The 12,653-nt window shown below is 42.3% G+C and overlaps 1 protein-coding gene across 1 annotated transcript; it reads right to left on the minus strand.

Moving 5' to 3' along the window:
* Positions 1 to 4,151: 4,151 nt before the first annotated feature.
* LOC143010175 (1-phosphatidylinositol 4,5-bisphosphate phosphodiesterase delta-1-like) lies at positions 4,152 to 12,243 on the minus strand. Its single transcript, XM_076162382.1, has 15 exons — positions 11,986 to 12,243; positions 9,691 to 9,849; positions 8,948 to 9,176; positions 8,666 to 8,795; positions 8,320 to 8,548; positions 7,339 to 7,540; positions 7,095 to 7,239; positions 6,848 to 7,003; positions 6,562 to 6,717; positions 6,302 to 6,458; positions 6,024 to 6,140; positions 5,751 to 5,929; positions 5,486 to 5,618; positions 5,225 to 5,374; positions 4,152 to 4,854 (listed from the first exon to the last, which is right to left on the minus strand). The coding sequence occupies exons 1-15, from the start codon at positions 12,014 to 12,016 to the stop codon at positions 4,763 to 4,765; spliced, it is 2,265 nt and encodes a 754-aa protein (XP_076018497.1). The 5' UTR covers positions 12,017 to 12,243; the 3' UTR covers positions 4,152 to 4,762.
* Between the last annotated feature and the right edge of the window lie 410 nt (positions 12,244 to 12,653).

Here is a 12,653-nt window from a genome sequence, read left to right on the forward strand (position 1 = left end):
CTTTATTTTCAAACCAACAGAGTTTTACTATTAGGTGAAGTGCTTCGTTTCAAACCAAAAAAAACAAACAAAACAACCTTTTGTTGGGAAAACCGTCTTTTGTGGTACCGCACAAAAGTCGGGAAAAGATTTTGTCCTCGTATTGTTGCTATGCAGGCAGTTTCCGGTAGGAGAAAGGACTGTGATTCTCTTTTCTTACTCAACGAAGTGCCTTGTGTGAATGTTTATATGGGGAGAGATTTTTGTACATGGCATGTTTCCAGATCACTTTTTTTCCTACACGTTATGCTTTAAAGTGAACACGGAAAAAGTTTGTTTTAGCTCATAAGTTGCTGGGTAAATGTCTTCTTCTTTTTTTCCCTTTTTTTTGGTGCCATTATATAGATGTGGCTTTCTTTCTTTGTTGCTTTCATTATACATAGATTTAGTTTCTAATTTGTTAGAGGCAAAGGAGTGCGTTTGCAATTGTGAACATCGTCCCACATGCAAGTAGTTTAAACTGATAGAATTGTGCCATTTAATCTCCTATCTCCTTCATTTTACTCATTTTTTTGCATTTTATTATTTGCCAAATTAGAAACATAACTTTAACAGACTTCCTATCTTTTAACAGGGGCTCAGCTATAACAGTCTAACCATTCGTAGTGCGTATAAATCTATGGGTTTTAATTCTTTTGACAACTGGATGTCGGTTTGCATTGTATGTTTTTAAACTTAGCTGCTCCTTCGTGTTTATAAATGTTTCTCGACTTCTGCTTTTAAGCATTTAAAGGTTCCTATTTTCAGCCCACTGCGGGAAATCCGTGTCTGAAATTGTACACAGTTGCAAAGGTGTTCCTTTCGTCGTGTCCCGATGTTTGGAATCTTACAGCAAATGAAATGAATAGAGTGCCATGTTCAGTTTTATTTCTTTCACGAGTTTTAGTCTCTTTGGTCAGTGATGGATTGGGCCTGGACGGAGCTGAAACGACACCATTTTATTCCTGATTTACATACAGCAATGGTCTGGCTCAGTCCAGCCTGGGTAATACCAGTGGAGAGGGCATATATACGCGGTGTTTACCTTCCCAGACTCTTTTTAACTGCTCTTCACCTCAGTGCCTAAGTTTGAGAGGAGCCACGCAAACCCAATGCTGCAACATTCGCTGCCATGGCAATAACCTTTTTGGGAGGTTCCGGCCCAAGTGTTTGGTTTGGGTGTCGGAGCACTTCACACGGCTCGGCCAGTGTAGGTTTGTATGAAACGAGGGCTGGCCCGGTTGTCTCATCGTCAGGCTTCAAGATGGTCATCAGTGCTGATGAATATATTCATATAATTGTGTTCTTTAGTTATTTTATAACTAAATTCAATTGATTCAGTCAGTTGATTATTAGTCTACATATTATTAAGTTAGTACACACTCAATTTTTATTATTGAACTCAGCCAAGAGCCAAATGACTTTGTGTTGTCATCATGAATCTGCTTTTATTGTGGAAGAAAGTAAAAGTGACGCCTTCCTAACCTCCCAGTTGTGGGTGCTCTATGTTGGTCCGCCCAAGCAGAGCGTTTCCATAGACAAGGTGCTGGTACCAGAGCCAGTACTGGACCAGTGCTCGCAACCCCCCCACCCCCTCCCCCTCCCCCCTGAAAGTATCTGAATGTAGAAGCCTTTTGGAAATAATTAATTATCCTTCCGACCGGACCCCTCATCTCCTTCGAAGAACTCTGATTTAGCTGGTTTGGATCTTTTCTTTCTTTCTTTTTTTTTTAAACAAATCAGAACAATCAGAACTTCTTTGGTCTCCTGCCACTTTAAGGCCAGTGCTCTCAAACAAACCAGGCGGTGTAAGATGCTTCTCCCTGCCTCCGGCCCCTGACATCACCGGGTCCTTGGTGCTAGACCTGCAGCTTCCAGCCCAGAGTCGGGCTCTTTGTTGTGGAAATCATGCTACTAGGCGCAGGCACAGCACCGTGTCTATGGAAAGCACTAACAGACTCCTAATATTTGGGGCCAGTTCTAAATACAACACTAGTGGGGGAACTGCAAATGAACTGTGAAGAACCTCATCACGGCATCGATGCCTTACTGCCTGTGGAGCAATGTTTCTTCATCTATTCCAAGCTTACACCCACACGTTATAGCATTGTAAAAGTTGACTCTGTCTCTTGTAGAGTGTAAAAACAGCTCAGCTATATATGTAGACCATATATGGAGTCAGTGGGTCGGCAGTGGGAAATGAAACAGCGAAGCAAAAAGAAGCTCGATGGCTCCATCTAGGGATAGAAAGCCTGAATAACCTCCTCTGCTTTGTTTTGCTTTTGTTTTTGACTCTTGTTCTACAGAAAAAGGCCGACACTAGTTAAATCATAATTTCCATCCGTTTCTTTTTTTCCATTTGTGAGGTTGCTGCTCCTTCAGACACGTTGAAGCGTTTGATCACATTTGTGTTGGCAGTGAGCGTTCCAATCACGACGATGGTTTCAGTGCAATGTCCTTTTATACAAAGTGTTTGTCCGACTCGTCTCAACCTCTCGATGATTACCTTTCTCTGAAAATGTTGTTTGTATCGTGATATTTTTCTACTTACCTTTTGTCAGTATTTGGTTTAAAAAGTTGCATATTTCCCATTGTATACAGCTTTTTTTCCCGCCCCCCCATCTTTTCCATATCTAATATCCCTCTCTCTTACTTTTGGTAAAGATCCTTGGTCAGGTGTCGTCTTTCCTATCGGAGCTAGTGTGTGCATGTGCGTGTGTGCGTGTGTGTGTGTGGGGGGGAGCACAGGGCATGTGGTTTGTGCTTCTTTCCAGTTAAGTTTGGTGTGTCACTCCACACATTGATTCACTTTCATCGTTCTGTATTAATTTAACACCAAAGTTCTAAAACACTTGAGTTGAAGTCACAGCATATATATTTGGTTTCCTTTCTTCACTTCTTTTTTACCAAACATCTGTCAGTTCCTATTTGCTCACTTTGGCTGTAGGCAGTGTGTTGTCATCCAGTCACTTTTCTTTCTTTCCATAATAAAAGGCTTCATTGAAACATTTCCTTTGTCACACTATTTGTTATTATTTGTCGTGGTACGTGAAATTAAATCACACTTGGTTTCTACGTCTCTGCACCTGACATGGTCTCAATATCAAAAGTACTGAGAGGGATGTTACTGTTTCCTGTTGGCAGTATATTTTTACAGTGAGTTTGTTTTGCCATATACCTCCTAGACATGTCACAATAAAGCACCTTTTTATGAAAGAACGTCACTTGTCTTCTGTCAGCAGATTGGTTTGTGCTCTGTTCGTCAACTAAGGGGGGGCTTCACACCAAATTCAGTCTACTGGTGTTTCGTAGTCCTGTGGTTGAATCGGCCCAGATTCTAGGAGTAGCTTTAATTTTCCAACCTGTAGCCTTCAGCAACATAAAGAAGATGAAACTTGTCATGAAGTATAATGAAATGTTTCCTCTGAATCTTGGGGCATTGGACCAACTCCAGATCTACAACTTAGTTTGGAGAACTCTCAAACTGCAGACAAGTCTGAGCACAGGAGTTGAGCCCAGGACCAGCTTCCTGTGAGGCAACAGTCCTTAACCACTGTTCCACCTTTGTACTGCTTACCCTATAGCCTTTATTCTATACACCACAGAGGCCTCTCCTGTCTATGAGAGCCATGATACTGCATGGTAGGCATCCCGTGGTAGGCAACTGAATTTGCTTCACCTCAAACAGGTTACTTTTGCTGCTTCAAACACAGAAAGTCTCCTGGTCTTCTAAAGTGAGCAAAACCTATTAGACGTGAGTTTTCTTATGGCACCGTCATACAAAGATAATATAATAATAATAATACAATAATGCCATAAACAAGCATTGGCCTGGACTTGTACCTCAGTAAATTATAATCATAAAAATCTAATAGTTTATATGCAGGATTATATGAAGGATTGCATAATTTTCCTAGTGCTTTACTAATTTGAGAACTAGATGATTTACGCTCTTTTAATTCAATACTTTATGGACTTCCAGATGCATCGGAATGATTCTTTCCTTCTCCATCTGTCTCTCCGTCTGATGTTGGCTCTCCCGCTCCCCCATCTGAAGTTGTAGCCTACTGTACCTGCATACTGATTATGTGCAAATGCTGACTTTAAAAAAAAAAAAAAAAGATCAAGACACGTTTGGATGTTTATAACAACTTCATTTACAAGACGATTTCATCAAAGTCATTCTTGGGAAAAGGTACAGGGAGATAAGCATTGCTGATGACCACAATGAGAACTCTGAGCATGTGTTGTGTTGGCTTCTGTTCTTCCTGAATTCATTACGGAGTATATTGAGAAAAATAAAAAAGCTGCTGAAAGATGCTGACCAGAAATTATGGATTAAAAAGATCTGAAATCAAAAAGAGTTAATCAAGACTGTCCAACACGTACTAAAGCCGTTTATTGGTCAGTCCCTGTCATGTGATTGTGATGTACTGTAGAATAATGTAGCGTAGCAGAATTAGCATGCATGGAATTGTTGATTTGTGTGTGTGTTCACTTCCCAAAGCTACGGAGGTCACAAAGGACAGAAGACATGATGCGTCTCAACATGCATAGAGCTAACAAGTACATGCTCATCATTACATGCTGAATATTAGCAAGTACAGACAATAGACAATAAATTAATCATGAACTAAAACTGCAAAGCCTTATGCATTAATAATCTCAGATTATTAAGAGTGTGGCTGTGTGATGAACACTCTTGTTTGTGTCACACAGAGGAACAAGCTGTCGGGGCGACGTCTTACTCTGCATCCAGGACCATGATGTGCACGAAGAGTCCAGCTGACAGGAGGACGTCTCCAGTTTTACTGAGCAAAGGCATGTGTCTGTATCCTGTGACGGACAAAGACGGCTGCAGTCAGTGAGCGATCAGAGGTCAGTGTTACAAACAGAAAAAGGAGGATATAAAGACATGGTTTACCTATAAAGTGGAGCATTTGTTTCCATTTATTAAGTGTAGTTATTGCATTACAATAGCACAATCCAAATCTTATCTTTTGACAACAAAATGTAAACAAAGCCCATTTTGCTGTCACCTCGGGGCTGCAGGGACGACTTATTTGTCACCGATTGGTTATAAAAAGCTGTTTTGGCAAGCAAACTTTGAAACACTTAGACAAAATACCCAGAAAACACTGAGAGGGACAGGTGGTAAATAATAATGATGGAATACCTCATTACCACAGTCATTTGCTGGACTTACCCATTTGTAAGCTGTTGAATGGAAGAGTGAACTGGGCAACAAACTCATTGTCGGAGGTGGAGTCGTAGTCTTCCACGAGGAAGCGCACCAGGGCCAGATCAGGCACATACACATCAAACTGGAAGTTCTCATTCCACGCTGGGTTGAAACCTTAAACAGGAAACGTTGTTATAGATTTGAGGATAAATGATTCTTAGGAAAGATGAAAATCTTTAGCGCTTGTGTGACAAGACGGAAATATAGTCTCTGAAGAAAAGATACCATTGTTTTCAATATGATTGGTCTCTTTGACAGCAACATCAGCTGCCACTCCATGGATTTCCACCTTCACCAGAGGATCCACAATGGAGGACTTCTTCTTGTTAACCTTAGGGAGCTGCTGGGCTGATATAACCTGTTGGACAGGTGGACACATCATGTAAGTGAATCAAGATCCTATCAGAAGAGACACAACAGAGCAACACGTAGAGGAGGAAACTGCAGCAAAACGTTCCCAGCCATCTCATCTTTCCAGTGAGAGCCTGACCATGACGTGGAGAGTCTTGTGTTGCAGCCAGTGTCCTCGAGTCAACGTGACAGGGTCAAACTCTGTCGCTGGGTTCCTCATGTAGTCTGGTTTCAGGATGTAGCCGCTCTTCCCGTTCACCGCAAATCTGCCTTGGTTGACATCCATGTCCGGGCAGGTCGTCTGGAAGTTTAAGGCCACTGAGATGGGATTTAAAGAAAGATGCAAGGACAAATTTCTTAACAATTCCTCATTCTCTTTTGCGATCCTTGTCAGCTGTGTTTGACTATGTACCGATTTGGCAGCCAGTGTTCCACAGGGGCACTGGGTTGTAGTTGGATGAGTCGGTCCTGGACCCAGCTGGATAGATCCGGCTCAGCTTGTCCACGTTATGATGGATGTAGTCATTAGCTAGAGACAAACAGGTCAAACAAGAGTCATCTACTGGGATGCAAACAGGAAAATGAATCATAACAGACCAAAACATCTGAGCAGCAGCTACAGAGAACCATCTTTATGTAATGACCTCATACAAATGTCTCAAGAACTTAGCTTCCCTCTGGTTTCCTCACCTGTCTCCTCTGCCAGCTTCATGGCCTTTCCTTCTTTGAAAGACGACATTTCGTAGAAGCCCAGGTTTTGTCGGGCATCGTCAAAGCCGTGGAAGTGGACACTCTTGCAGTAGATAACAATGTCGGACAACTCTTTGGCTAGCTTCAGCTTCTTCTTCTTCAATGTGAAGAATTGAAAAAAAAAAGGGTAAGTTAATAAAAAGCTTGAGTGACAGACAATGTATTTATTCCCTGCCAGACCTTGCTTGACGTCATCCCACCTGACTTTTCTTTGCCTCCTCCAGCTCCTCTTCTTCGTCATTCGACTCTTCCTCCTCTGTCACATCCGTGTCCTCGTCGGTTGCCGCCTCAGGAGCAAAGCTAGCCTCAAGTTTGTTCAGCCTCTTTCCTTTGATTAGGAACTTACCCTTTAGCTCCTGTGCGTATAAACAAAAGAAGCATTTTCAGGCTTAAAGTGACGTTCTTGTTGCATTACAACACTGGATCCAAAAGACAACAGGCAAAACTAAATCTGCCCGACATAGAGACCACCGAGAAATAACCAACCTCAGGAGATGGAAAGTTTGTCGGCATGCCTCCTTCTCCCAGGGGCGACGTGACGAGTGCACTGCCCAGGATGGAGCGCATATGTCGGGCCATGACTTCCTGTTGCTCCACACTGCAGTGGTTCTCCAAGGAAAGGATCACTGGGTAGTCAGATGTCTAGGGACAACCAGGAGAGCCACAGAAGGTTGGAACGGAATGGAGTGCACCTGGATTAACTAGAGCCATGCCTAAATATACAGAAACACACCTTAAAGGCGTACTCCTTGATGGCTTTGATCACATCTTTGAAGAGGATCTTTGAAGTGAGGGTGTAGCCGTGGTAGATCTCAGGCTCATCGTCTGATCCGTCCCAGCAGTCCAACTCCACACAGCGACAACCCTTCAGCAGAGCCCTGGGAGATTTACAGCATTAAATCAATGAGTGAACAAACTGCCACTGACACTCGAAGACAGCTCCTTCCCGAAAAGGTTCTAAGGATGAAAGTTGGTACCTGACATAAGCCTGTGTGCTGCTGGGTCCTTTGAGCTGATCCTCCATGAGGTAGGTGTTGTGTGAGGAGGAGATGAAGTAGTGGTTAAGGGGCTTGCTCATGTCCTGGTACACATCTTTGTGCTCTGGGTTGAGGATCATGGCATCTAACTGGTGCAGGTACATGAGGAAGCCATCTTTGGAAAGCAGCTTGTTCCCCTTTGCTGGAAAACAAACAGAAAACAGCTGATTTGAAAGCGGAGCAGATAACAGGAATTAAAGGCCGACTTCCTCCATTCTAACTGCACATTGGAGTACAAGATGAAGCTACAGATCATTATGTGAGATTCAACTGCACAACCACTTGGATGTGATGTATTAACAGTCATGTAATATGTAACTAATCCCTAACAGCACACACAGTTGTGATCCGGCAGGTAACAATGCCCCTTTTATGCAACTTGGCTTCTCTTAAGCTAATATTAATAGTGTAATTAGTTGCTGGGCAAGCGGCTTGTCTTACTGGTTGTGTAAATACTTAATGCTGCTGTAGGTCTGTCAATACTACTTAGATCTTTCAGTCCAAACTGTGATGTGATGACACAGTAATGCCCGAGACTCACAATGGCTTATTGGTGACCGAACTCAAGGGTAACGACTGATTCATCTTCTTTCAACTCTACAAACTCCTGCATGCACTCAATACTCGCCAACAGTGATCTGATGTGAAGGAGGCACCAGGAAGATATGAGAGGAAAGTAATCCAATCTGTTTCATGTTAAGTGTCTCAGGAAAAAAAATTCTGAGGAAACGGTGAGCATGTTAGCAAGTTCTAAGTAAACTGAAGTTAGAACTTCATGTAGAGTAGTTTTTAGAGGCTGTGTCCTATGGTGCCATTCTACAGCCTACAGATCTACTCCAGACCGGGAAAGCCATCTGCAGGGAGGGGAGTAGAATTCACCTGTGTGCAATCCAAATGTGCAAATTCAAATAAGGTTCTGACCCGTTTCGTCCGGCTCGATCTTCTCAATGATCCTGTGAGCATCAGCCAGCGTGGCCGTTTGTCTCTGCTCTTTTATCAGAAACTCCATCAGGTTCTCTGCACTCATGTAGCTGCTGGTTTTGGCGTACGTTTCGTAGATCATGTCGATTTCCTCTCGATGGGTCAGCAGGTCGTAGAAATGTTCAATCTCCCTCCCAGACAGGTATCCAGATTCTGATGCGTCACATTGCTGTTTGATGGAAACACAGTAGATAAATGATGCAATCCCACTTTTAAAAAAAGGTCATAAGTTTTGAAATAATAATAAATAAGTCCTGGACAGCATAAACAAAACTCTGAAGATCACCTTGAAGAGCATCTCTGCATAGTCGTCATCCACCTCAATGTTGATTAGATGGAGGAAGTTCTTGACCTCTGACTGATTCATCTTGTCATCTTTGTTCTTGTCTGCTTTCCTCAGGCAATTGAAGATCCAGCTGAAGTATTGAACATGTAAGGTAATATTTATTTTCTAAAAAGCAGCCAGTCTCACCTCAGTCATTCAAGACAGAAGCAGATCAGAGAAACCCCTCTGATCTGACAGTAAGCACAGTAATTTAAGACATATCAGTCATAACCCCAAGGATACTGCTCTGTCTTCTGCTGGCAGGTCAGGTTGTTCATGTTGGACATGACTTTCTGCAGGCTGTTGACCCACTGCGTGGCCTCTGCCTCCGAGCTGGCCAGGAGGTCCAGGTTCTTGCGGCGGACCTTGAACATGATGGTGAAGCAGCGGCTCTCCACTTGCTCTTCTGTGTTTTTTCTCAAGCCCTCTGACTGACGGCCCAGTCGCACTGCCGAAACTTCATCGAGGGAAACTGAGGAAGACAGCAGTAAAGTAGGATTTGTGGGGGATTGCGTCATTACCAAGAGATTCCTTGTAAAGAGGATGTCTTACAATGGGATCAGGTATCAGACTGTTATTTGATTCACACACACACACACACACACACACACACACACACATAGTGAGAACAGTTTGTGGTTCACACCTGAAACTTACAAGGTCCACATTTATTCAATTCTATGATTTCCTTGTCGCCACACCCATGACTCTGTTATCAAGAACAACCCACTTATGATAACACAAAGGTCTGTAAGATTGCAATAGTCTTTTATAGCTGTAATATCCAGTCTGATCTTCAATAGTAAAAATCAATGGAAAACCTAAAGACAATCTACTTGTGAATCTGTCAGCAGAAGAACTGTGACTCTTTTAAGGGGTAAGGTGTAAGACACTAATCCACCACAACACCTTTATCCCCACATTCCTGCCAGATTTTGGTGGCGGACCTCACACACATGTCGATGCGGCGCTGGGATGGCACTCACATGTCTGGTTTGACTTGAAGAGTTTCTTTGATTCGTGCCATACGGTCTTGCAGTCCTCCTGTAGCCTAAAGTATCGGGTCTTCTTCCAGGAGGAAGAGCGGACCTTCAGGAGATCTCCCCCCTGCAGGAGGAACCGAAGCTCTGGTTCTCCCTCCATACCTGGCAAAGCAAAAACACAGGTTTACTCTCTGCAGCCATCCTCCTCTACCTGCTTATCCCCTGCAGAGTTGAGTAAGGGAAAGAAACGGAAGCACCCAGAGGAAACACATGATACAATTTAAATTGCAACAGGGTTAAAAGAGGTCATGTCAAAACGTTACGTAAAATGTTCACAACACAACAGTGAACTACAGTCAGAGATCTCATAAAACTGTGACCTGTCGCTGCAGTATCTGGTTGCAGGATTTTAAAAGTGCTGAGCAGCCTACCTAGAAGCTTTGCATTAATTTCTATGATCTTCTTGCTTCTTGCACTTTGAAGTAATTCCTCTGATCTACTGCATTCTGGTTCTCTTTGCAAACAATCCATGTTGCCTTCAGGTGCTACAGACGGCGCTCTGTGTTCACAAGGCGTCGGTACCAAGCAGCATGAAAAAGGGCGTGTGCTATCCAACTCAAAGTTCACCTCTCGTTTCCGGCAAAACGCTCTGCTGATAGTCAGCTGACCGACGTTTTGCATTAAACCGTAGTGCAAAATGGTGCCAGGCCAGGTGAATAAGTGTTACACTCGAATAAATCTATATTTGTTGGCTCTACACAACGAGCAGGACCAGGAGTTAATGTATCTGGAAATGTAATAAAAATTTGACTAAGCATACAATTTTTGTCCCTCAAAGAAAACACTTCAATTGTGCAATATATGTTGATTGTGACGGGAATTGTTTTTTAAATAACTGGCAAACGCTCAGACATCATCTTATCAAGTTTAAACAAGTCAGACTTTCTTCAAACAAGTGGTAAAAAAAAACTTTCTCATGAAATCATCTTTAATATCAAGCAACATTAAAGTTAGGATCTGCAAACACAATGCAGCACTAAAAAAAGAAAAGAAAATGACAGTGCGCACAATTAACACATGCTCCATAAAGAAACACAACAGTGAAGCGAATGAGAAGTACAATTTTACACAAATTACTTACTCCAAAATTATAATCAGCTGAAGGTTCAGTTATGCAGCGGTTGCGTTAATGTCGCCATCTAGTGGCGCTATGCACATATTGAATAATCACTGTGGTTCTTTTTTTATTTTGCAAATATATGTAAAGTAGCAGTAAAACGCTATAACAATAATAATAAACGAATATGATCAGTGGTGTGGAGCAGACTCGGATCTGAGTTATATATTTGACATAATCTTGACATAATCAAATATTTGCAACTTGACTTTGGTGCCTCACTGACTTTGAAGTTACTTCACTTGACTAAGATACTTTTCCCCCAAATCAAGCACCAAACAATTACACAGTGTTGTAGTCATATTCTGTGCATTTTCACTAAACAATTAGGTTGATCAAAGAGTAGCCTGCTAAAAACTAATCTCAAAAACAGCCACAATTAGTGTAAATATACCATACGTATTATTTCTCAGACATTAAATCGGTATAGTGTGAATTGTTTAGCACTAAAACTTCTACTTCATGAAATACTTATAGCGCACCAAAAGCAAACGATTGAAAATGAACTCGTAAATTTATTGGAAATGAATCAAACTAATAGCAGCATCCAGTCTGAGTCAATCGACCATCATTTATTACTTACTTACTTTAATATCGAGCGCATTGTAACTTGTCCATGATTTGAAATTCAAATTGTATGACCTTCATGTCTTCACTGACAAGACTGACGAAAGACGTGCGCTAAATCAAACCAAACTGACTTTTGTCTTGCAGTTGTGACACACACTGATATACTGTACTTTATCAGTATAAGCAGATTCAGCATCCCAGTCGTTTTGTCACCAGTTATCAGCGTGGATCACATGCACAAGTGTGGTTTTGTCCCTGTTTGTCTGTGGGGAAATGGGCTGATTAAAGAGAGCCACACCTATTTGGCAGACATATCAAATACCTGCTGCTGATCTTATGCCGAAGAAGTCGAAGAAGCGTGTTAATATCCACATTTTAAAAAGGATGAACTATTTCACGACTATTTAAATGCAAGAAATGCTCAATGCGAGTTCAATCACCTACTCTGCTTACATCCACGCTGCGGTGTTGGATGTAACACGACCTACAAGCTTTAAACAAAACGTATTAAACACACCAACACCCCCGTTCCTGAAGTCTAAACCATTTACCGTGTTTCGGTTCGATCCCGTTCGTTTCCATCCTCTCCAAAGTGTATCTAAAGTTGTTTTGTTTGACTTTATTCAAAACTGCATGTAAAGTTGGTGCGTCTTTCCATGTGGGCGCCAAAGTTGGGATTGTTGTAGAAGGCGAGCAGCAGAGAAACACACCCAGGGAGGGCGGTGAGACGTGTGGGTAACTCCTGCTTGCCTGATCGGTGTCTGCACTCAAGACCAGTTTGACCAGCCGGTCCGACGAGCTGGAGTAATGATGTCACAGCAGGGTAGAATACACTGGAGCGCCACTGCACCGACTGATCAGCACGCCACACAATCACATGCTCGATTTAAAGCTAATACAACACATGCAAATAGATCAATCCGTCGCTTTCTTTGCACTTGCATGCAGGAAATGCTTTCAGTTCAGTGGATCCATTTTTTAATCCGAGCTTTTTGGGATAACGTGTGTGTGCCAAAGTGTGGAAATACTGCCAGAGCCTGGAGGCCAAACACAGGCAGGGGTGGTTCACCTGAGAACGAACTATGTAAATAAATTCCTTATAACAATAAAAGAACAAAGAGTGCGCTTGTGCGGCCTTTTGTTGCTATCTTTCAATAAGATAACGCGAGTTTGTCCAATCAAAAACTAAATTATTTTGTTTGTTTTGGTAGTCGTTTCA

Source organism: Genypterus blacodes, unplaced genomic scaffold (genome assembly GCF_046128005.1).
Source record: "Genypterus blacodes isolate CSIRO-AG114 ecotype Tasmania unplaced genomic scaffold, CSIRO-AGI_Gbla_v1 ptg000120l_1, whole genome shotgun sequence".
In the NCBI taxonomy this organism is placed as follows: Eukaryota; Metazoa; Chordata; class Actinopteri; order Ophidiiformes; family Ophidiidae; genus Genypterus; species Genypterus blacodes.